This window comes from Podarcis melisellensis (genome assembly GCF_964234715.1).
Source record: "Podarcis melisellensis genome assembly, chromosome: 8".
Taxonomy (NCBI): Eukaryota; Metazoa; Chordata; class Lepidosauria; order Squamata; family Lacertidae; genus Podarcis; species Podarcis melisellensis.
Window position 1 is genome coordinate 34,742,784 of NC_138540.1, and position 26,866 is coordinate 34,769,649.

General features: G+C 43.1%; 1 protein-coding gene across 4 annotated transcripts in view; it reads right to left on the bottom strand.

Moving 5' to 3' along the window:
• Positions 1 to 26,866, bottom strand: part of ZNF423 (zinc finger protein 423) — a 315,709-nt gene that overhangs the window by 225,381 nt on the left and 63,462 nt on the right. For all 4 annotated transcript variants that reach the window (XM_081923987.1, XM_081923986.1, XM_081923985.1 and 1 more), the window contains exon 2: positions 17,929 to 17,988. In XM_081923987.1, the coding sequence (XP_081780113.1) occupies positions 17,929 to 17,988 (60 nt within the window). The remainder of the gene's footprint in view (positions 1 to 17,928; positions 17,989 to 26,866) is intronic.

Consider the following 26,866-nt stretch of genomic DNA (forward strand, 5'->3'; position numbering starts at 1 on the left):
AACTTGCAGAAAAGCAGCTGCTGTCAGGAAAAGGAAACCGAGAAAGGGAGATGAGCCTTCCTCCTGTTACGCTTGCAAGCTGTGGCAATAACCAACCTCACAGGGAGCAGCCATTCTGCAAGGAGAAGTGGGATGCAGGTTCTTTGAATGCAACCAGAATTAAAGAGGAAAATTTGTAGGACAAAAGACTCCCAAGATTTGAAAAGGCCTCTCGCTCCAAAAGAACAGGAAGAATGAGGATGGAATCATCAGTATATTTATTTATTTAGACCATGTGCACCCTGCTCTTCAGCCAAAAAGCCCCCCAGGGTGGCTTACATGCAGTCCATTAAAACAAGACAGTCCCTGCCTGCAGGCTTACAATCTGAAAAGAAACACGGCGCACAAGGGAAAGGGGAAAGGGAGGGAAGAGGAAAAAATCAAACTCAGGCATCAGTTCTTAAGCAGTTGTTCATATAAATGACCAGCTGGCACCATTCAGGGATAGGAAGTGCCTGATGGAGCTGGTCTTTTGGCAAAGCTGATAGAATGAGCCTTGTGTTTCCCATCTTCCCATCTTCTTCCTTTCGACTTCAAAGAAGCTCTTTCCATATCAACTTGCTTGCCGAAGGGGGAAAAAATGGGCAAGTGGTCTTTCAGAGGAGCCGACTTTCAGAGGAGTCTACTCGTAAAAGGACACCTCTAGCAGGACAGATCCTTAAAGCATCATGTCAACCAGAAGCAAGCAGTGAGGTCAAACTATTTGTGTACTGGAGAGCACAGAGTGAATATACCATAAAGCACATAAACACAGGCTCTGGACATGTAGCAAATCTAGCCTCAAATGGTCAGTAGGAGTTTGGTCCTTGCCAGCTTTGTCATGGTCCTTGCTAGAAGAGCACTAACCAGAAAAAAGACCTGGCACTCCTTGAAGGGAATCCTATATCCTGGGCATAAAGAGGGCTTCCTGTCTGGACTTTCCTAAACAGGGAAGTCTTCCTGCTTTTCATCATCACCCTCAGCTCCATCTTCTGACTTGTTCCCTACCTGTCATTCCTGCTTTTCCCTGTGCTCCAACATCCTGCGTGTCTTTTGTTCTGGTTTCTGCTGTTTATCTACTCTGATGCCTAGTTGGTTAATCAGCGCTGATTTCTGGCCTGCAAAGTCCCTTAAATAACACAGATGGAGCCCAGAGAGAAAAGTTCTGATAACGCTTTACCAAGCAAAACTGAACAAAAACAGTATAATTGGAGGAGAAAGGAAGAGACATGCTTTTGTCTTTCTTAGGTCAGGCCTTGTATGCAACAGGAAGTCAACCAACCAAACATATAGCCAATCAGAGCATGTGCCACCTCAGCAAAGATCACACCCCTCTTGGATGGTTGCAAAGCAGCACCTCCAGCAGTCCCTGTGCTTGGCTAGCTGACCTTAGCATTAACAGAATTAACCCTTAAATTGCACATAGAATGATCTTTGCTGCTGCAATTCCAACAGTTCCTTGACCTCAGCTTCCCAGCTCGGGTGGGACAGAGGTCTAACGCTTGCCCTTGAGGCAGCTCACATTTTTATGCTAAATGAATCCTTGGCATCTACAGGCAAATAGCAGGTCTCTGAACTACTGGCATCTTTGTCCAACTCTCCTGGCATTGTTCCTCCTGTTGCAGAAAATTGCCCAGCGGTTGATTCTCCCAGCAAAAGGTCCATTTCCTAAAGCATCTTTCAAATCCAGGCCACAAATGCACTACTGCATCAACAGAACATGCCAGACGACTGTTCAAGGAAAAGTTTTGCTCCCTCAGCAAGCTGTGAACACCTCTAGAACCACACCACAAGGGACGTTAAGAATCGATTTATGGGACGTCTGTTTCCATGACAGATGGGAGCGTACTGAAGAACCTCGGCACAGCTGTGGGGTCTGAAAGAGCCACTTCAGAAAGAATTAAATTTTTCATAGTCCTCCATGTCCTTAAGGTGATGCGGCCACAGGATGTCAGTCTCTAACAGAACACGGAACCCAGGGGATCTTCTGTCACTCCAGCTAACAGCTTAGTTGTTCAAAGGAAAAACATTCCTTTTTCTGCTGGGCTTGTCCAGATATGAACTAAAATTCAGTCACAGGAAGTAATCTTATCTTACAGGCAAAAAAGGCAAGCACACTCTCTCTCTCTCTCTTTCACTCCCTTGAAGCATGTGATGAAAGCAGGTTTTAAATCTGTCTTTTAGGATGAAGATTTGCTTTCCCCCACCCCCAAAAAAGTAAATAACTAAATGGATACCTCTTGCAATATTATCTCACAATTGGCCTTGCTCCCTAAAATATAATTCTAGAATGTCAAACTTAAAGGCAAAAGCAAAGGAAAACTTTAATGCAGTCACTGCATTAAAAAGGCAAAACACAAAATCTATTTTCCCCCTGCTCCTACAAAAAAAGAGAGATGGGTTGATTGAATTTATAGCCCACTTTTTTTCTCCAAGGAGCTCATAGTTTGCCTCTTAGCCAGTTTGGTTGTCTAGAGCAATGTTCTTCAACCATGAGTCGGTCCCCAGAAGTGGTTGGACTACAATTACCATAATATCATCATCATCCCAACATGCTGTAAGCAGCTTTTTGTACCAGATATTAACCTAATTAGTTCCATCTAAAAATATGTGGTGTTTGTTCTGCACCTGTGTAGAAATGATCTCTTAGTGTTGTTGTAATATTTTCCACAAGTGCTAAAAATGTTTTTGTTAGCATATTTGTTTGGAAATGTAGTTGACTGATAATTTTATAATGTCTACTTGTTTTTTAAAGTCTGATGATCTTTTCTTATTACTATTTTATACTATATTGCATAGACCTCCTAGCGGTTCTCAACCTGTGGGTCCCCAGATGTTGTTGGACTACAACTCCCATCATCCCTGAGCTCTGGCTTTGCTAGCTAGGGATGATGGGAGTTGTAGTCCAACAACATCTGGGGACCCACGGGTTGAGAACCAATGACTGGGGTTTTTTTAATTAAAAAAAAAAGTGGTCTATGAATCTTCTTAAATAAGCTAAGACTCTCAGAAACTGCAGAATGGACATTTCCCATCCTCCCCACCGACATCTCAATCCCTTTTTTTCCCTTCAAAATATAGTCCGCCACCCCCACAAGGTCTGAGGGATAGTGGACCGGCCCCCTGCTGAAAACGTTTGCTGACCCCTGCAATAAAGTATGATTCTACTGATCAATGTTGCATTGATCAGCAGCCCACTATGGTTAGCCACCCAACTCAAGCATCACAGACAATCAACTGATAATTATAAGCTCTGGGCAAGGACCTGTAACAACTGCCAATATATTCCTAGGTAAAAATCAGTATTCATCAGACCTACTTTCAAGTACACAGCACTGAAATATCTCTCAATATGCAGATGCCCTGGTTACAAGGGTGGATTTAATATCATGAAATGCACCTGGGCTTCTTGGCAGAAGCTCAACAGAAACTTCAGTTGAGGTCTTGTACAGATATTTGGAAAATCCTAGATCCATTCAGACAGTTAATATCTTCCTACATGACATCCAACCCTAAACACTATTTAGAGGGAGTAGCCATCAAGTGGACTTCCATAAATAAGAACTTTATTTGTTACAATTGGTGCTTGCTGGCATGGAAATCAGCTTGATCTGCAAAACTACTACAAGCCTCCTGAGCTACTTTTAATACACCAGGTTGAAGTCTTCATCTTACAGTCCATTCTTTATATCTTGTGGAAAGTATATACTAACAGCTTAAGAGCTTGTTTTGACTGTAGCTGAAACAGTATGCTTGGAAATAGTAGCAAGTTCTGAAGAAGCCAGATAGACTTCCATTTTTCCATACAAAGTCCAACCTATCCCACATTGCATGGTGTGTCATTCTTAGAATCTCCGTTGTCTCTAACTTCCCACAGCATCTGTAGTGTGTTCCACATTTGAGAGAAAAACAGGGCAGCTTGCACACATAGAGCACCAGATACATGTTGGAGCACCAAAGTGTGGAATCTCTACACTGTTTCAATTCAGTTACTATCAGAATGGGTTGTCTTGTTTTGTTTTTTAAAAAATTATGATTAAACTTTCATTTAAACACAGATGCACATTTTCTCTATTTGTGGTTTGCAGGTCACGCTAAACCAGGGGTCAGCAAACTTTTTCAGCAGGGGGCCGGTCGACTGTTCTTCAAACCTTGTGGGGGGCCAGACTATATGTTGCCATGATTATGACCCACATTTTTGGCAAAAACCCTTATTGGGACCAACCCCAACGTTGCCCAAATGTGATTTTTTGGGGGGGGGTGTTCCCTCATACACCCATGCTGCTTCCTTTGTGGTTTATGCATTGACAGTTATTATTTCTCTCGTAAGGGGATTGGGGGGCTGAGGTAAGTGCACCATTCCTGCCAGCCCTGGAGTGTGTGTGCGCATGTGTGGGTGAAGGGAAAACCCATTGGCCACACTAAGTCAGGCAGGCGCCGCTCAAGCAAAAATGTTCTCCTCCCTGCGTGAGGGAAGACAAGGCAGCTATTTACCTTTCCATGGCTTGCACCACGTAGCTAACGAGCAGCCTCCCCAGCAGAGCGCAGAACTGCTTCAGAGGGCAGCCGCCCAGGCACTCCCCGCTTCCTCTGGTGAGAAGCACCGCCGCCACAGACACTGACAGGCATCGCTCCTGAGGCGCCTCCGAGCCCCTGCCGCCGCAGCTGCCCTTCCTGAAGTCAGTCGCTAGCAGCTCCATGGTGGAAATCCAAACTGTGGCTCCTTTTCCCTCTTTCCCACCCCCCACCCTGGAAGAAAAGATTGATGTGCACGCAATGGACGGAGAAGGGGCTTGTCTTGAGCAGCCACCCACCTCACTTTTGACCCCCAAGCCTGGCTGAGTCACAAAAACCATCACACATTATGCCGGCTGCCTGAATTCCTGGACTGTCCACGTGCCGGATCTAGAAGGCAATTGGGCCTGATCTGGCCCGCGGGCCTTAGTTTGCCGACCCATGTGCTAAACCATGGTTTAGCCAAACATGGTCAAGCAGAAAAGAGCCACTGCAAGGGTTGGGCTTGTATGCTTCCCACACCTGCACAGCTGGAATAATGCCTTCTGCTGTGTTTATTTTCACCTTCCCTGTTTGTCTCACCACAATATTACAAAATCTGGTCCCCTTCTGAAAAAGCCATAATTAGGAATAAACCACAATCCTGGCTGTGGCTCACAGTAGCTCCTTCCTAGACAAGTGCATCTTGCTACACCAAGCATCCCCAACCTAGTGCTCAGCAGATGTTCAACTACAACTCCCATCATCCCTAATAAATAGCCACGCTGACCAGGACCGATGGGGATGTGGTGAGCACAAGGTTGAGGAAGGCTGCAGTAAATAATACTTCAGCATGACATGCTAATGCAACCATTGTGTAATACAGCAGCATTAAAGTTGATTGAACAGTTTGTCCATCCTCCCAGTATAAATCTGGCTGCATTTTTGACAGAGGGACACTGCAGTTGGATCCTGTGTGTTTTATTGGTGACCAAGAGATTGACCTTACAACACTGGAAGGATTGAATGGGTCCCCCAATTGTTCATCAGCCAGAGAACCTTCTTTCCTTTGCAGCGTATGAAAGGGGAGATGCCATAATCATGAAAGTGCTACCTTTGTTTGGTAGCATAAAGAAACTACATACTCTGATACCTGGGGTTCCTGCATAGAGCTGTTTGCGTGATCTGTACATATTGTGGGCTCTCAGGGGCATATCCCCTCCCTCCCCTTTCCTTTACGGCCCCTTCTCTCCCCACTTGCTTATTTGCTTATTTATTTTTGGCTTTGATTTTCTTAATGGCATTATGAATTGAAACGCTTTTCCCCAGTGTTTGCCATTTTTTTAACAGTTCACGTTTGCTCTTTGCAATTTTATGGAGATTTTTGCAATTTTATGGAGATTTTTTTTTAATGTAATAAACTATGCATACATTTGTTGTTGTTGCTTAAATGGTGCATTCCAAACCTTAAAAACTCACTGGCTGGCTAAGACCCCAAGAAGGTGCAATCACAAAGGCTGCTTGAAGGATACAAGAGTCTAATACAGTACTGGCTTGGATGATCACCTACATTTTGTAACAGGGAAGGAAAACTGTCGCCTGATGAATATAAAAGTGTCATATTTTGTGGATTTGTTAACAAGGCAATTAAGGAAATGGGAATTAAATAAGAATTAGTGATGTGCAAAATGAAGATGAAAGAAACGAGGATTTTTTAAAGGGTTTTAAAAAAAATAAATAAACACAGAAGTGCTATTTCTCAGTCAGGTTCCAACGCCTTAACAAACAAAAAGGGAAACCGTGCCATGTAAATCACAGTGAAATGAATATTCCTTTGCTGCAGCCAACAGAGATAGAGATATACAAGGTGGGAAGAAGAGCAGAAAACACAAACTAACCACGGTTTGTTGTTCTGTAGTTGGTCTTTGAAAATGAAAGCTGCTAATTTTACCTTTAAAAAAAGAGCACAGGCAATTAAAAAGTTGCCTGGTGTTTAACACTAACAAGTGCTGGCAAAACACCAAATGACATTTTTGAGTAACAGCCAGGATGCATCACATGATCCACAGAAGTTGAGGCGGAAAAAGATGCAAATAAAGGTGATATTATCCTGGCTTGTTAATAAACCATAGTTTCAGCTAATGACAGTTGACTACACCTGTTTCACCTTTGTGTCAAAAATAGGCTTGCTCCAACATCATGCCTGTAATTAAAACAGTGTATATACTCTTGCTATTGCCGTAGAATACTTTGAGATGTGGTCATGATTTTTTCCTACATGACTTTAGGGATGGATGCTTATTAGCTATAACTGCAATTATCCCATCTTATCCTCGCAAAAAACCCCACGGGAGATAATTCAGACTAAGTGTAAGGGGCTTGCTCAAGTATACCTACCAAAATTCATGTCTGTCTGAGCTCATGCCTTCCTGGTCCAAAACTTTCCTCACTAACTATACTAACTTTATAAACACACGCACAGGTCAAAACAATTTGCCCTTGCCCAGCAGTGAAATCCAACAAGAGAAATATGTGGCTGTAACTAGCAATCTCAGCTGTATTGAGTTGCATGAAGCAATTAAACTATACCTTGTGGGCAGGATTTTCTGTTCCTCCTGATTAAAAGACCGGCTCACTGACAAAAGCAGTGTTTGAACTCAGGTAAACCACCTTACTGGCAGGACCACAGCAGGAAGGCAGCAGATTACTTGGGCGTATGGAATCAACGGCAGCAAGGCAGTAGCTTGTTTACACGACCAGTTATCCAGAAACAGAAAGCCACATTTGTTTCTTTCAGTCTCAGATTTGTTTACACAACCAAATGGACCCTCTGAACAAGCAGAGGCACCCCATATATCCCCGCTTCCTTCAGATTTGAGGTGATGATCAATTTCATTTCTATAGGCAACTAAGGGAAACCACTCACCTATCTGCATGCTGGGTGGGTGGGTGGGTGGGAGAACATGGGTCCTGCTTGGAGACTGAGAAATCATTTTCATAAGAACACACTGAAAGAAAGACAGTTCTTTATTGTGAAGTAGCACAGTGGATGTGAGGGTTGCTACAGAGCAAGGATAGAGACACCTGTAGCCCTCCAGGTGTCTTTGGGCTGCAATTCCCATCAGCCCTGACCATTGACCATCCTGCCAAAGGCTAATAGTGCCTGGAATACAACAACATCTGGAGGGTGTCAAGTTCCCCACCCCTGTTGTAGTGGAAGGAAGATGTGGAAACAGCAGAGCCAAAAGTGGTAGACCCAGTGTAAGGAGATAGAATGTTGTAGATGCTGACCCTCAGAGAAGATGATGCAGAATAGCCTGATATCGTCTGAAGGCAAATGAAGCCACAGCCTTGTTGAAGCTAAGCAGGTTGGGGTCTGCCCAGCGCCTTTTTTGTTGTAAGTCGCTTAGAGACTTTTAAATTTTCTATTACATGACTAAGAAGTCGAACACAGAACAACAACAACTGGGTCCCATAACAGAAAAAGGTGGGATATAAATTTAAAGGGTGGGGAGAGATAAAATAAATGCGGCAGGCCAGAATTGTGAGGTCCTGATGGTTCTGAAGCCCAAAGAAAGTTGTGGTCACTGGCTATCCATTGAAACTTCACCAAAAATGATTGTTTATTTACTTTTGGCATTTATATACCACTTAAATCATTAGCATTCCCAAGCAGAAATGCATACATAAAAATGAACTGTTTATCAGCATGCATAACCATTTTCCATACAAACAGGCACATCAAAATTACAAAACACATATAAATGTCCCAGCTATAATAATGCTTTGATCCAGCAGAAAATCACCTTCATATTATTATTCGTATTATTGCAAAAAATAGGTTACAAAAAAGGACAAGGCAAAAGACCTTGCCACTTTCTCCCTTTTCCCCAACAATATAATAATGTGTGTTAACATAGTGCCTATTCCATAGTGGAGAAGGAGGTGCAAACAACAACAACCACTTCTACATTTATGGCTTTGAGTCTGTGATATCATTCTTATGAATATGAACAAGAAAGGCACTCAAATGTTCATCAATATTAAAAGACTAAATAACTGTTTTGAACCTTTTCTCCCCCACCCCACTCTCCAAAGGCTGCCGACGAAGGCTAATGAGAAACTCCCCAGCAAGCTGTATATATCTTTAAACTTCCCGTAAGTCTTTAAAAATGCCTTAAATTCTCTATATATTTAGTAAGACTTCTTTGCTTCTTTAACATGTCCCTTGTTGCTCCTCAAGATAATGCACCCGTGATATATTACAACAACCATGTAGCAGTGCAATGCAATAAGCTGGCCAGACAACTATTAAATCTTGGGGGGGGGGGAGGACTTTTAAAAACCTCTTTTTCTTTCTTTTTTTTTACAAACTCTGACCAGCAAATGCTTCCCTGGCCATCATCTTTTCAGGAGTCTCCCCTGACACCTCCTTCCTTAGCCTACCCCTTTGTTGGTGACTCGCATCAAATGTGCATGCAAGCAGTACATTGTACAATTGTTGTGTCGTGAAAAGAGTAGGTGAACTCAAGCTCTATCGCACACACCCTCTGGGAAAACAACCTCCTGCCTGGGTAAGATGTTGGTGTATTTAAACAATAAAATGTTTCTGAACCACTATTTAATAGAAAGCCAGATCTCTTAAGTCGCAGTAAGCACAAAGAGAATACCATTCTGTCCACTGAAACTAAAACCACAATGTGGTTATTAGAAAAACAACAACACACACATTCATAAGCCATCCAGACCCTGAGATCCTCATTAAGAGCCAGGCCATGGGTCCATCTAGCTCATTATTGTTTGAAACAAAGAGTCAGAAATCAGTAATCACATTGCCAAAGTTCAGATGGAAAACAAGGTTAAGAGAAAGCCCTGCTAGATCAAGCCAAACCCCCATCTAGCGCAGCATTCTGGTCTCACAGTAGCCAAGCAGATCCCCATGGCAAACTTGCAAGCAGGACTGCAGTGCAATAGTGCTCCTCACACTTGCAATTGTTAAGAAGCATACTGTCTCCAACAGTGGAGGCAGAACATCGCCATCAAGGCTAGTAGCCACTGATGGCTTTATCTTCCATGGATCTCCCCTATTCTCTTTCAAAGCCATCCAAGTTGGTGGCCATTACGACATTTTCCAACCATACAGTTAACTTTCTTAAACCTCCACTCACAGCAAGCTATCTGAGGCTGCCTCTCTGGTCCTGCTGAGACTGTAAACTCCAGAAGGCCACATTTTATAAGCTCTGCATGTGAATTGAAAGACCACCATGGCTGCATTGCACTGCACAGTGCTGGAAAGAACAGGCTCCAAGGAAACATATAGAAAACATTGGCACAAGACATTTGCTCAGTCAAGGTTACATTCCTAACATTGGGGACTGAAAATACACTGTCATCATACAAGTACCCCATAGAAGCAGAGCCACAGCAAACTCTGTTACAGATGCCAACGCAATAAAATGGCACCATCACCATCACAACACAGGGAAGGCCTACAGCTCAACAGTGGGGCACAAGCTTTGTATGAGGGAAGCCCCACTAGAGATCTAGAATCTCTAGTGACAACAAATCTCAGTTAACAGAGCCAGGAGACTATGAAGGTTGATCCGGAGAGAATCGGCCCTCAGAATTTTTAACACCTAGCAAGATGTATCAGAGGTCTGATTCAGCATAAAGCTGTTTCAACAACGTGTGTAGGATCTTGTGATCTGTAGCTATTTGGGGAATCTTCACTTGAAATCCCCACCCTGTTAAGCCTTCCCATGATTGGCCTGGTGAATACAAGTCTTGCATTGTCCTTCTTCCTAAATGTTGTCTCACCACTCCTTTCCCTGAATTACTGAAAGTTTTCCGGTTTGTTCACTGCCATCCACAGATGAAGCACTGACCAATTTCTAGTGGAGGAGGCAGCATCTCCTGGTTGCTAGCATTTTTTAAAAGAAACCAGAGGGGCCGGACCTTGATCAGATCCAGAAAAGCACTTATTCATATTCCTTGTTGCAGCATTGGATTTAGGGCTTAGGATGCAGAGCCGAGGGGGTCCAAAACTGAGAAGATCTATTTGGGGGAGCCAAACTTTGGCCTCGCTCATGGCGCTATATTACAAAAAATGACCTAAGTCCCCCCCTGCTCTGCATTAGGTTTACTGGATTGATGTATTGCTTCTCACAACAAGAAGTCCCTAAGCAATGCACGAAGTGAGTAAAATGCAATAATAAAAATACATAAACATATTAAAACATCCAATCATTGTAGCTGCCCAAATGCCCAGGGAAACAACACCACCTTTGCCTAGGGGCAAAATAATGGCTAAGTTGGCACCAGGTGGGCCTCCCTGGGGAGAGCATTCCATAGACAGGGAGCTTCGGTAAAAACAGCAACACATACTCACCACCTCTATGCAGAACAAAAAAAATTCCTTCCAGTAGCACCTTAAAGACCAACTAAGTTAGTTCTTGGTATGAGCTTTCGTGTGCATGCACACTTCTTCAGATACCTGGTATACTTGGTATCTGAAGAATATACTTGGTATCTGAAGAAGTGTGCATGCACACGAAAGCTCATACCAAGAACTAACTTAGTTGGTCTTTAAGGTGCTACTGGAAGGAATTTTTTTTGTTTTGACTATGGCAGACCAACACTGCTACCTATCTGTAACCACCTCTATGCAGCTTAGACATAGTCCATGTTAAGTGATCCTGAGTATGCAATCCTGCCTGTAAATTTAGAACATGTTGCTTGATGTTTGCAATTCTATTTTCTTTTTAAGCCAACTGAGCAAGACTCAGGTCAACTCAGCCCTAGGCTAGGCAAGGCATCTGTGCACCCATTCCCTACATTTCTCAAGCACGGCTGTGTCATGATCTTGGAATTTGGCTCTTTTTACAATTCCCTCTCCTCCACTGCAATGACTGGACAATGCATGGGAATATCTCTGTGGGTGCTGCAGCTGGCAAATTTATTTATGATCATGTGGCTGGAGGGAAGTGGGGTTTCTGTCTGATGCTTTCAGAACTGGTCAATGGTAAATTTCTGTGCTTATTGTCATTCTTAAACCTTATTTTGTATTGCAATGTAATTTTTGTACTGCAAGTTGCATTGAAACATTTTTGTAGTAGGCATCTAACAAACGAAATTATTAAAATACAGTAGTAATAATAAAAGTTTGTTAATTGATCATTGGTTAAACAAAATGTTAAGTATTCAACTAGATTTTACTCTTTGTAGACCCACTGAAATTAGCATGACTAAATTAGGTCCATTCTAATGGGTCTACTCTGAGTAAAACCTAGCTGAATACCACCCTGAGCCTATAATTCCAGTTGAAATACAGTCATACCTTGGATCTCAAACGCCTTGGCTCTCAAACAAATCAGCTCCCAAACGATCAAAACCCAGAAGTGAATGTTCCAGTTTTTGAACAATTTTCGGAAGCTGAACATCCAATGGAGCTTCTGCAGCTTCCAATTGGCTGAAGGAGCTTCCTGCAGCCAATCAGAAGCAGCGCTTTGGTTTCCGAATGTTTTGAAAGTTGAATGGACTTCCAGAACATATTCCATTCAACTTCCAAGTTACGACTGTAGATGGAAATGTACAGTAAGAAATAGCTAAGAGTAAAAAGTGATAATATAAGTGGTACACACACACACCCCATCAACACAGCTGACTCCCCACTGCTGGACCCCTGCATTTACCCAAAAGAAAAACACTATCTTCTCCCCCAATTAGTAATTATAACAGCATCATAAACAGGAAATAATGGCTTTTTGTCAGCCAGAACTCAGTTCTGGCACCTCTTAGGTGGTCGTCATTGCCATTACAAGAGAACAAGGTGGGTGCTCACGGTGAGTTCCAGCACCTCTTTTTCTAGAAAAATAGCACTGGAAAATAATGTTTGCAGTCCTGAACATGCTTACTTGAAAGTTATACCATTGAAATCTATGAGAGATACTCCAAAGTAAAATACGTTTAGCAAGGAAATGTTAACATAAAATCTAATTTATTGCTCTTACAGCAATCTAACATGCAGGGCAAACCTCTACCCTACCCCACCAAAAACTTGACCCTTCTGTGCCCCTCCCAATCTATTATTCTGGATGCTGTCACTGGGTTATAATGAGACACCAAAAAAATGATATGGACACCCCTTAATTTTTTAATAAGATTTGAGTGATAGAATTGTACTTTTTTTAAAAAAAAAGTCAAGCACAATTATATTGTTCGGCTGTACTGAGCAGCATATAAAAAAAGAAAAAGATTACATGAAGCTTCTGAGTGGAATAAGATGGAAAAGCTATACAAGAGTAGAGGTGGATGTGGAGAAACCATTAAAAAGCCATAATATATAGTGGAGTAATACTGTGGAGTTGCTTTCCATTGCGTGGGGTGTCTCCAAAGCTATATTCAGTAACCGAAACCAGCCCCATGGTCCCAGTGTGCAAGACTTTCATTATGTTCCTTTATGATCTTCCTGTTTGCATTAGCACCAGCAAAGTGATGTAGAACTTCAATAACGGGGGAATAAACATGCCTCACTTTTCATTTTTGTGCCCTGGCCCAAATCAACAACATCTCCCCGCACCCTCTGCTCTCTCTCTCCTCTCCCCTGCCATTGCCTCTGCCACTTCAAAAAAAGAAGAAAAAGTCCACGAAACCAAATCATTTTGCCAGATGTTTTAAATTAACAGGATCTCCCTTTCACTCCCTTTCTCTGTTTGCACATCAGAAAGCGTGAAGACTGAACTGCACACACGTTCAGAGACTCGGATGCATCGCTCCTTGAGTGTGGGCAGCTGGGCACCACGCTGTCCTCCTGCACAGACACAGACAAACTGGTATCATTGAGGTGACACCAAGAATTGCCACAGAGCTATGGGGACTCTGCAGTTCTGCAGCCACGGACAAAACTAACATTGCAGAATTTTGTTTTGTTTTATTTTTTTAAATTGCAGTCCTTAAGCCTCTGCAACGTAAGCTTGGAAATGCAGGAGAAATGCCAAGCGTGACCACAGAAGCCAGGGTGGGTGAAGGGCAGGGGCAGGGGCTTGGTTTCTGCAGCCTGCACAGAACTTCGCCAATCACTGCTATGAATTGTGTAGCTAATGCAGGTCACAGAACGCAAGAGCAGCCTTGCTGGATCAGACAAAAGATCCCTTGAGTCCAGCATCCTGTTTTCCACAGTGGCCAATCAGATGCTTCCAAGAAACAGATAAGCAGGGAATGAAGGCAGATCACCCACCCCCAAGAAACCAACAAACAGAGAATGTCTGCTCCTGAACCTGCAAGTTCCATAAAGCCACCCTTACTTATTAAGTTTTATAAAGAACTTACAAAATGAATAAATAATAATCCTAACAACAGCAGTAGATAAGGACATCAGAAGAGGCTGCTGGATCAGGCCAATGGCCCATCTAATCCAGCATCCTGTTCTCACAGCAGCCAACCAGGTGCCTGCGCAACACCAGCAAGCATAATTTGAGCACAAGAGTCCTCTTCCTTCCTGTGGTTTCCAGAAACTGGTATTCCGAAGGCTTACTTCCTCCAGCTGTGGAGACGGAGCATAGCCAACATGGTTCGTAGCCACTGAAAGCCTTCTCTTCCATGAATTTGCCTATTCCTCTTTTAAAGCCATCCAAGTTGGCAGCCATCACTGCCTCCTGTGTGAGCGACTTCCATAGTTTAAGAACTATGTGCTCCAGGAAGAAGAACTTTCTTTCATCTGTCCTGAACAAAGAGGGCCAACAAATGAGGGTGAACCTTCTCCTCACATTCACCAGTTCTTCTGCATCACATGTCCTTTGAATGCCACATTGGGTGATGCAGTAAGTTATCAGGCTCATGGGTGAACCCCAGGCTACAACATCACCCTGCACCGTTGGCCCCAGTTTCCAGCGGCCTGGTACTCTGGTGATGTGAGAAGAAGTCATGCTACAACAGTTCCCACACAATGAAAGAAATCTAAGGAAAAATCACTGGCAACTCTATTGCTCTCCTGGGATGACTCAGTTGGTAGAGCAAAAGATTCCTGCATTGCAGGGGGTTGGACTAGATGATCCTTGTGGTCCCTTATGATTCTATTACAGTGGTACCTCAGGTTACATACGCTTCAGGTTACAGACTCCGCTAACCCAGAAATAGTACCTTGGGTTAAGAACTTTGCTTCAGGATGAGAACAGAAATTGTGCTCTGGCGGCGCGGCAGCAGCGGGAGGCCCCATTAGCTAAAGTGGTGCTTCAGGTTAAGAACAGTTTCAGGTTAAGAACGGACCTCTGGAACGAATTACGGTAAGTATGTAACCAGAGGTACCACTGTATTCTAAAATTGGCCACATTTGAAGCACATGGCCTCCCCCAAAGAATTCTGGGAGAATTCTGCAGTCTACATCCCCCCCCCAACAGAGCTACAATTCCCAGTACCCTTAGCAAACTACATTTCCCAAGATTCTTTAAATTATGTGTTAAATGTGCTATAAATGTATGGTGTGGAAGTGAACAGAGTGGGCATTACATTTGGTAAATCTTATAGTGCATGTTTCTCTCCTCAGAACCAAGTCCCGGAGAGCTCAATGGAACTTACTCCCAAATTAGGTGTGCATGGGATTGCCACCTTGATCCAAAAAGAAAATAAAAAAGCACAGATTTCAAGAATGTTCCCCAAAACCCAAATTGGAGTGTTCTGAATTGGGGTAAGGGGGTTTCCCATATCCTGTCGTTGGTTTGCCTGCCGCTCAATATAATTCAAGGTAGCTGGAGAATCTGGTCTTCTACTGCTTGAGATTAAGATCCAGTAAGAGACCCAGAAGTTTTTTAAATTTTGGATTTTGTTTGTTAATGCACTGTTAGCTCCAGGCACAAAGGGGCCTTCTGTCTCACAGCCAGCAGTTGGTTTTCAGAGCAGAAATACTCGCCATCAAAAGAACGGTAAAAAAAAGTTGTTCAAACACAGCCATACCGGGTGCAGGGAAGTTGTGGCCCAGGAAAATATATGCTGCAGCATATGCTTTGCATAAACTGAAAAATAAGATCCTTAGAGGAGAATGTGTACATAGGAAAATATTTTCTAGCAAACCAAAACTAATATGTGCTCTTCACCATGACAATTCCAGAAAAGAAAAGAAAAATCACAAAAAAGGCATTCATTTGCATTCTTTCTTTCTGGATCCACCCATTTTTTTTAAAAAAAAACCAATTTTGCGCTGATTCATGGCAAGTGCTCCTTTCAGAAAAAGAGAAAGAGCCACTTTGCATGCTGGCAGGCAAACCTATCCATGCAAATAAAAAGGGGCTCACTGGGTTGCACCTTAAAGGGGCAACCATATTCTGGGTTACAAATCGTGCAACGATACTAAACAAGAATGTAGAGATGAATATGCCCTCAAAGGTGGCATATGAGAAGTAGCTTGGAGTGCTGGTTTAATACAGTAGCTAAGAAACAGAGCTGTGAACCAGGAAGTCTCCATTTCGAATCTTGCCACTGCCATCAACTCATTAGGTGGCCACAGGCAAGCTACTCTCTTTCAGCCACCATGCCCCCTCATCTGCAGTATGGGGAATGATATCAACTTACCTTACAGGGTGCTGTGCATCAGATTTCAGGTGAAATGCTTCAAACACTTGAAAGCACTGTGCAAATTTTATTAATAAATAAGTAAATAAATATTGTGGATGAGATCTGAGTTTTCATATTGCCTGAGAAAATCCCCTTAGGAAGCCCCTAAAACTCTCCAGAGGATGCTCTCCAGCAACTGATATTCAGAGCCATAACTACCCCTGAACATGGAGGTTAAATATATCCACCATCATGGCCAATGGCCATCTTATCCATTTCATTTTAATACCCTTCCTCCCAAAACCACCCAGGGCAGCAAACAAAAAAGGTGCTAACAATTAAAATATAAAATACAATGAATTAAAATACTGAAAACAGTTTTAAACAGTTCGCAGTACCCTCACAGCTAATCATTTCAAGGTTGCCTTTAATCCTTTATATGCAGGAATGTTTTTAGGTTCCTCCTAAGTGTTAATAATGACGGAGGTGGCCATTTCCACTGCCTCCATTGCCACTTCTTGGTGCCATTTACAGCAGGAGCAGCTAACACGTGAGATATTTTGGACCACAACTCCCATCAGCCCCAGCCAGCACAGCAAATGGCCAGGGATTATGGGTGTTGTAGTCATAAGAACATAATAAGAGCCCAATGTCCACTCTAGTCCAGCATCCTGTTCTCACAGTGGCCACCCAGATGTCTGTGAGAAGCCTGCAAAGTCAAGTGCACTCTCCCTTCCTGTATGGTATCCAGAGACATGCATCCAGAAACACACTGCCTCTGACAGTGGAGGCAAAACATGGCCTTATCCTTCATTAATTTCTTCCATTCCTCTTTTAAAGTCATCCAAGTTGGTGGCTATTCCTGTCTCAGTTCCGTAGTTACAGCTATGCACTGCGTGAAGTACCTTTTTTTTAATCTATTCCAAATCTTCCAACATTCACTTTCACCGGATGACTGCAAATTCTAGTGTTATTTGCAATAGGGAGAAAATATTTTCTCCATCTACTTTCTCTATGCCATGCATAATTTTATAGACTTCTGTCATGTCCCTTACTTGCTTTTTCTGTATAGTTAAAGAGTACCAAACACTGCAACCTTTCCTTGTAACAGAAGTCACTCCATAAAAGTGTCCAACAACATCTGCAAGGCAACCATGTTACCTATTCCTGATCTACAGCCATTCAGAGATTGGGGGGGTTGTTTTTGTTTTTTAAAAAAACAGATAGCAAGTTTGGATTCTACTGTACATTCATATTCACCTTCCCTGCACCTGCAGAAAGATTTAATTACCGTTAGAGCCAAACGATTTCCCCCAAAAGAACCCCGTTCCATTACATTCTTTACTGAAGGAGTCCTGGACCTTGCCAGCACACAGAACCTCAAATGTCGTTACACTTTATCTTCATTTCAAAGCCTTTGCACATCATCAGAAAAGCGAGCCCTGGCCCTTTACCAATGAACCAATCATCAATTCATCAACAGCGACACATTCCGCCGCTTTGCAATTTCTCCCAAAAAACAGAAAGCACACAAATGTTACATCGCTGAGATTGAAAGGGGGGGGGAGGAGAAATCCCATCAAAGGTCACTTTTTTATAATTATATTGGAATGAAGGTCCAACGGTGGCCATGGCAGGAGACTTCAAAGCAGCCATACCTGAGAAAGTCATAACCCGATTCAATGTGCCCACCAGAAGGAAGAATGGCTCCTGAGAGGATAAGAGTATATTAGTCTTTGTATGTAATGGGTTTTATTGGACATATGGAACCAATCTAAGAAGCTGAGTTGCAACCAATAGGTTTGGGAGTAAAGGCAGGAATGCAACACACACAAAAAGCAGTTTCCTGTATGAAACAACCACCACCTTTACCTGATTGGGTCACGGACGAGTCCCAGTTCAAAGTGAAATCCGATGACTCGCCTTCTTCAACTGAGAAGAGAAGAAGAAGAAAAGTACAGTAAGTTTCAGGGAGCAGGATAAAAGAGAAACGGACCTAACACATTATTCAAAACAGCTGACCTGTTGAGTGGGCAACATGGTGCCCTCTCAATGTGGTGGGACTCCAACTCCCAAGGGCTCCTGCATGGCCAATGGTCAGGAGTGTCCAACAACACTGAGATGGAAAAAGGTTGGGAAAGCCTGTTCCATGGAAAAGTTATTGCAATATCTGGAGGGCACCACATTTGATACCCTTGCCTTACACCACAGGAAACCCAGGGGGGTAAACTGAGAATTTCTGCAGTTACATTTGGTAATGTGCTCACATGGAAACAAAAAATATAACTGACCGGCGACCCACCCAAGTCATTATTAAAACCTGCCTACAGTGCTTTCAAGTATGCAAGCTACACAGCGCTTTTTTCTGAGGGGATGCAGGGGTACACATACCCCTAAACATTTTGTGAATCTAAGTTTGGCCTCATTGAGGGGCAGTATTTCAAAATGAGAGTACCCCTAAACATTGGGGGGAGCACTGAAGCTACTTTAGAATTATTCATCCTCACAACCACCCTGCATGATAGGCCACCCACACTCTCAGATCACTCAGAGAGAACTGAGGATAAATGAAGCAGGGATCAGATCAGATCCCTGATCCATCAATATTTCAGCCCAGTGGGCCCAGCAAGCCTTTGGGTGTATTGTGCAAATGTTCAAGCCTTACTGTTTTGTGCTTTAGTAGTGTAACAGCTTAGTGGCTGAGGATATGCTTTGCATGCAGAAGGCCCCAGGTTCAGTCCTTCTCGTCCTGAGGCAGAGGTGGGGAAAACCCCTGTCTGAAACCTTCCAGGGTTACTGCCAATCAGCAGGGACAAAAGCTTAGATGGACCAATGATCTGACTCTATGCAAGGTAACTTTTTGTGTCCCCATCAAATTATAAATCTGCATCTCAAATGAACTGGTATCCCTTCAGCAAAGCCAGTGCAACCAGTAGCTAAAATTCCAGTTTGGCTGCTTTAGTTTGGTGGAAGCTTTACTAAATTCAAATACAAAGTCCAATCTGTTTGCAAAGGAAATATACAGACAAGCTATTGGATCACAAGACACTCTGGCTCTTAACTGAACCTCAAATTGTGATTCTACCATATGGGCCACGGCAACACTTTTAAGCTTATTCACACACACAATTTCAACTGGGTATAATGGACACTTTATATAGAGAGAGAGAGAGAAATCAGACCTTAAAGCAGTTATGGCCTTTAGATTAATTTTGTTTTATTTCCTAGAAGCCTATTGCCCCACTTTCCCCCATGGGCCCAAAACAACCTTGTTGCTAGCCTATCAAATTGATGCAGAGGGGGTTAAAAAGAAATTGGAACAAAAGTAACAGACTTTTTAATATGAATGATAAATGTCCAATGTACTCTAATCAATACTCAACTATTGCAATTTATGGACTTTTGATGGAAGAGTATTTTTATGGCAGAACTACTGAACAATTTCAGCTCTTTAATGAAACCAATATTTAGCCTCTTACGTTGGGGATCCTGCTGTATAGCAACAAAACTGTATTGGGAGGGCGAGTGCCTGAATAACTGCTGTTCACAACCATAATGAACAAAAACAATGGGGAAATTTTTTTTCTGGTTCACAAGTTTCTGTACTTTCTGCATTGCAAAGGTATCCCCCAAGTATGTGGAAGCTGCTACCTTATTTTGGGTGGCCCCATTTCACTCCCAAAATAATAGGTACTCAACCACCACAGTTCACTATTAGAGGAAATGCTATCTAAGTGCTAACAGTAAACACAGCTAACCATGCATGATAATTTGCAGAACTTCACATCAGCAGCATAACTTTGGGCAGACACCTCAACTGCTATATAGTGGTACCTCGGGTTAAGTACTTAATTCATTCCGGAGGTCCATTCTTAACCTGAAACTGTTCTTAACCTGAAGCACCACTTTAGCTAATGGGGCCTCTTGCTGCCGCCGTGCTGCCGGAGCATGATTTCTGTTCTTATCCTGAAGCAAAGTTCTTAACCTGAAGCATTATTTCTGGGTTAGCGGAGTCTGTAACCTGAAGCTTATGTAACCTGAAGCGTATGTAACCCGAGGTACCACTGTAGTCCTTAAGCAGTGGGTCATTCAGCTTTAATACTTCAAGAAAGACACAGTGCTTCAGAAGCACCTCTGAAGCAAAGTTAAACACTTTTCAACAGACTGCTACGACATTGGTGTGCTTGGCTTTCCTCCTGAGCATATATGTGAAAGAGCTTTCTTTCACAACCCTAACACAGAAAATAACCCAGTGTGCGAGAAAGACAGAAAACAACTTTACTATCACAGTTCTAAACAACTCCAATTAATGTTCTTTTTGAGCAGACTATCTGTCTGAAACTAAAGGCCAATTTAGGTTCCTGGAGTAGTACAGGAACCATTTCCCCCATGGCTGATCTCATATACTCTGGTTAACATTTGTAGGATGGAATTGCAGGTAGGTTAAGAAACTAATTGTTTGCTTCCAGTGGCAACACCGTTGGGCTCTGGGGTTAGGGACAACATTGGTGAGATTGCTTCTCTATGCTGATCTCCCGGTCTATCCTACAAACATTACTGGAGTCGTGTGGGAAGCAGCCATGGGGACTCAGATCTTCCGCTGCTCAGAAAATGTATAAAATCAGACGTTAATCTTCAGCTACTAGCAAGTCATCCAAATGGGGAAATTATGATTCTGACACACATATAAAGTCAGGTCACACACAGAGAGAAAGAGAGAGAGAGACTCTGATGTATTTTGTTCTCTTTTCCATTTACTTTTCGCCTTTGGAGGAAAGCGATAATATTTTGCCCTTCTCACTAACACCATACATTTTCAACATTATGATAACACATTAAACAGTTATGGCTTCCCCCAAAGAATTCTGGGAGCTAAAGTTCGTTAAAAATACAGAAAACGGTTATGAGACCCCTGCTCACCTCACAAAGCCACAATTCCCAGAATTCCCTAGGAAGAGGTTTTGATTGTTTAACCACTCTGGGAATTGTTGGTCTGGAAGGGAAATAAGTGTCTCTTAACAACTCTCCACACCCTTAACAAACTACCGTTCTGAAACTTCTGAAACTTCTTTGGGGGAAGACATGACTGTTTAAAGTGAAAGTGTAGTTTTTTAAATGTGTGGTGTGACTATGGCCTAAGAGACATTGCTGAACACAGCTGAAGTGTTTTCCCATATTGGTGTTCAATTGGTACCCCCAACAATAACTGATGGGGGCCAACTGGGAGGTGTGGGTGAAGTCATGGCTCACATGACTTAACACAGGCACTGGCTGCGGACAACTTGCAGAATGAAACATCCATGAACGAAAGAAAAGCACGGGACTCTTGGGCACGCACAAACGTGGTGGCCACTCTGCTCGCAGCACAGCAATGGACACAGGCATTTATTGAAGGAAAAAGAGACCATGGAACCTATTAAAAGGTACAGAACTGAGTTGCTAGGTGTGCCCCTTTAGATCACATGCCTTTAGATCAGATCTCCACATGCCTTCTGAGACCAGGCGGGTGGCTACAGAAAGAGAGGGGCCTCCTCTGTGGTAGACCCCAAACACTGTGCAAGTCCACCATCTCTGATACCTTCTACATGACCAGCAAAGTCTATCCTCTCCAGCTTTTAAAGATATTTAAGATGCTTTCAAATTAATGTTAGTCAATGTGTTTATTAGCTAGTTCAGTTTTTATTCTTGCACGTTTCACTTTTATTTTCAGCTGTTTGTGTTTTGCTGATAGTTGCAAGTCACAGGAAAATAGGAAACTGCCTAGTTATGAAAGTCTGGCAACTATTGCATCTAGCTTTGGACTGTCGACATTGGACTGTTGATCTCTGTGGTCTCAGGAGGTCATCCTCAGCCCTCCCTGGAGATGCCAAGGACTGAACCTGGCACACCTTCTGCACATGAAGCATGTGCTCTACCACTGATCTCTCACAGGCATTTGCATCAATGGGATGAGCATAATTAACAGCAGCTTTTGTGCTCCTTCTATGGCAGTGAGGGTCTTCTGTACAACTGATAAAATAAAAGGGCTTTTTAGATCCAGAAATCTCAGCCAGATGGTCAGTTTGGAAGGCATAGCCAGTGTTGAGATTTGTCCAACTATCCCTTGCTGTTCCAGGATCGCCCAAGCATGACTGCCTCACTCTAGTTTTTTCAGCTAAATGGGAGCCATATTAAAGCCCTTCCCCTGTCAGGACCAAAACATCTGCTTTTAGGAAAGAGTCTTTCATTTCAAAGGGACAACAACCACTCCCCACTCCAGTCTTCTAAAAAGGCTTCTGACCCATTTGAAAGATTCCTTCCATTCAGAACCAACACAGCTAAAAAAACGTGTCCACACCACCTTGCTCAACACCACTTCCCCAGAGCTGTTGACAGATTGCAAAACTAGGTCGGGTTCTTTCATGAGGAGAGAGATTCCCAGGAATGTCTCTGCTCGGAGTCTTATATGCTACACCAGACACCTCATGAAACTCCCAATGTGTAGAAATGCATCACAAGATTTGCTGCCACTGTCACCACATATTACCTAGTTTACACTACTCTTTTATATGTGTGGCTGTGTTAACTTTACTGGTAATCAGAGCCCTTAGGCTATGTGGGCACAAAATTTCAGCTTTCTGCTTTTTGTAGAAGACCCTTAATTTGGATTCCCTCTATGGATAAAGATCTATATTGCACATATTGTCTTCCATAGGTTACGAATGGATGGATCTCTCAATTTCTGTTCCTCATTTTTTCAACCTCTAATTTCAGTTCGCTCCATTTCCACACTCTTCCGGTCATTTTGTGTTAAAAATTCCACATGAAAAACTCACATGTTTTTCATGCACATGTCTCCTAATATATGTATTCTTTCTGCATGATTTTGCCTAATGCATACACTCTTGAATATCTTTTCATATTTATTTCAACTAATGTACACGTTTGGGGTGTTAGGATTCTGAATCTGGTTGGAGAACCACAACATAAAATCTGCAAAGGTGCAAATTTCAAAGTGTCCCACTTTACACATTGGTTCAGAAAGTGTGAATTTGATAGGTCTGCATTAAAACGTGAAGCAGACAAATTATTCCCACCCCTCTCAATCCTTACCATAGATTCAGTTATTGGTCAAGCATTGTGTTTAAAGAAGCCTTGTACTTAAGCAGCAGCAGAAGGAATTGCATGCAAGGAAACACATTGAATTCCATGCAGCCATGTGGCTGAGCTGGCACAGGAGAAGGACAAATGACCCAATCCTTCCTCTGTGCACAGCAAAGAAACAAGGGAGAGAACTCCCCCTCCCCCAGCAGAGAAATCCAGCAGGCTGCTGCAAGACAAAGAGAGCTCTCCAACCTTCCTCTGCTAACCCCCAAGAGGCCAGTAAACTTTTTGAAGGCTAGTAGCTTTTGCCCACTTATTGCGGAGGGTGGCTTAAGAATATGTTGAATACAACTAACAAAAGGAATACCCACCAACACTTCCCCAGTGCTGCTGGCACACAGATTGCAGAACTACGTTAGGTAGACCTGGATAACTATGGTACTTTCAGGTGAACATACCTGAAATTGCCCAGGTGACAGCTCATAACCAACTCTGCAAAAACACACATGAGGAATTATCCATCAGTTACTTCAGGCATCTTACAAAGATATTTCTTTTTGCCTCCGTGACTATCGTTACAGAATTCATATTTTGAATGAGTTTTGCTTCTTTCTTTAATTAATACTCTTTTACTGGTTTTTATATTGTATCCTTGGGACGTGGGTGGCACTGTGGGTTAAACCACAGAGCCTAGGATTTGCTGATCGGAAGGTTGGCAGTTCAAATCCCCGCGACAGGGTGAGCCCCTGTTGCTCGGTCCCTGCTCCTGCCAACCTAGCAGTTCGAAAGCACGTCAAAGTGCAAGTAGATAAATAGGTACCACTCTGGCGGGAAGGTAAATGGCTCTTTTCCATGTGCTGCTCTGGTTCGCCAGAAGTGGCTTAGTCATGCTGGCCACATGACCCGGAAGCTGTACGCCGGCTCCCTCAGTCACTAAAGCGAGATGAGTGCCGCAACCCCAGAGTCGGCCACGACTGGACCTAATGGCCAGGGGTCCCTTTACCTTTACCTTTTATATTGTATCCTTGCGTTGTTTTTATGATGCAATGTTTCTGTGTTCTGTGCTTAAGAGATTTTCACTATTCAGTGATTTAGAAATGCTTTTAAATAAATATTTTAAAAGATACTTGCAAAATTATATCGAAAAATCAGAACTATTAGAATAAACAAGTTTCGTTTCAAATATTGGAATACTAAATAAGATGGATAACAATGTGTAATAGAAAAAGAAGTATGAAATTAGGTTAAAGGTGTGTGAAAGAAAGTAATAGAAGTGGAAAGAAATTGCAATTGAGTAGATTGGAAGTCTAACACAAAGGGTGAGGGTGGTGGATGGTGATGGGAATTATCTGTGGGATTGAGTGTAGGTATGTTGTAGGTATGTTGTATGTATGTAGGTATGCTGTATGAAATGTATGTTTGTATGTGTATTAATGTTGAATTATTTTAACAATAAAAAATTAAAAATATATAAATTAAAAAAGAAGAAGAAATGCTTTTAAATAAACAACATTAAATGAATGAATATAGCCAACCAACACCCTGACATATAAAATGCATGAAGTTACCTTATACTGAGTCTGACTGGCAGCATCTCTCCAGAGTCTTAAGAGATGCTCTTTTCCCCCATCATCTGCTACCTGATTTTTACCATGCATTGAACGTATCACCTTCTGCATCAAAAGCATGGGCTCTGCCACTGAGCTATTGCTCTCCCCTAGGGCTGAGCAGAGCACCTCTGCCAGTTCAGTCCACCCCATACCATTGCAGTCTCAAGCTTCCCTATGAGCCGAAGTGGGAGGGGGAAGCAGGCCAGCATATAGCTAACAGCCTGACAGAAATGCCACAGCATCTGCAAGCAAAGACAATACATCACTTGATTTAAGGACACTTTCAGGTTCAAGAATCTCTGGTCAGTAAGCTCTCCTTCGAAGCTCAACTGCTCTTTAGCTTTTGGAGGAGAGCTGAAGAACAGGCTATCGGGCATTTTCCTAAACCTCATTGCAAGACGCAGTGTGAGCCGTGGCCCTCTGCCAGTTTTTCCCTGCCACTCCTTAATGGGACCATTATGCATCACCCCTTTCATGGCTGAGCAAACCCATAAAAAAGACAAGGGGGGAGCTTTTTACACAGCTTATTTAGCTAGTTCACAGCCTAAGCTCACACAGGTTCTCCAGCAAAGTCATAATGGGGATGGGCAGATGCTTGGATTTGGTGAATGCTTTGTTCTGTTGGCAGAAACCAGCTTTCTGAATGGACAAGGAAGAGGATATGAAATCCAGGCAGCTGAAGCCTGGTCAAGGAGGTAGGGGTCAAGGAGGTGGGAGTGAAACACACACACACACACACACACACACACACACACACAATGAGTTAGCAGGGGTGGTTCCAGGGCATTTGGCTGCCTGGTTAGAAGGACAAGGTGATGCCTCCCCATGCCAACACATGTTCAGAAAACCACACTGCCACTGAATGTTACTTCAATACAGGGAATGGGAAGGATCTTCCAACATACTTGAGGCAGCTAGCTTAGGAGGCACACACACACACACACACACACACACACACACCTGCCTGCTCCAAACCCCTCAGAATCTGCTGCCTAAGGCACCCCCTCACATTGTCCAATGATAGGACTGGTCCTTACAGTTAATTTAGACTAAATGGAGAGGGAGGGGGCAGAAAGAAAGAAATCTGAGGAAGAAACAACAGCTATGATAGCAGCAAAGAAACAAACAAAAACAGCACTAGCATGTTTAGCCGAGAAGGTCAAATTATGCGCTATTAAATCCTCCTGGGCATTATTATTCCACAGAAATCTGTCTCTTTCCTGCTTTCCAGACATAGAAGGGAAGAAATCAGAATCACTGCGATTTTGACTCAAATTCAGACATTATGCTAAACCATGGTTTAAGAACATGTAACTATGGTTTGGTGTGTGTCTGAATTGACAAAGGGCTGAAGCTCATATCGTAATTTATGCCTGACCACGAATGAGACTATAGTAGCTCACAAGTTTAAGGCATACTCTGGTTTCACCTCAGATCGTATAAATCTTTCGCCTTTTACTATAGAGACCGTAGTAGCTCACATTGCTGACTCGCTCCCATTTTGCTCTGGCCTGCTGGGAGCGACAAACAAGAAACTTTGGCCTATGCCACAGTTTCCATACCTTTTTCTTTATAAAAATGAATCTGATATGTAAGTAAGAGCCAAGCCAAACATTCCCAGCTCACGAGGTGAAGTCCCTCCTGAAGTGTACCATGCAAACAGGGATGGTGGTGCATTTTTGAACCAATCCCTCAAATTTGAAAAGAAAAATTATATTTAGAAGTATAGCCTATCAGGGAGAATAGTTCTCTAGATTGGAGGTAGAAAACCTAGGGCTTCCCAACCGCATGCCAGACTACATCTCCTATCACCCTTGCACTGGCGGAGGAAGAGGAGTGCAGGGGGAGCACACCGCCCCCAGCAGCGTGATCCCAGTGAGGTGCCATCGCAGCTCCCCCCCCATCCGCACTGGGCGCCATGCCCCCGGGACGCGTGACACACCCCAGGACGTGCACCAGCCTCGCCCCCACCTGCTCTCCACTACTGCACCCTTGACCACTGACCGTGCTGAGACTGACAGGAATCTGACAACACCTAGAGGGACACAAGTTCTCCAGGCCTACTCCCTCACCCAACTGTTAAACAAAACAAGCACTCTTCATCTGTACGCTTAAGC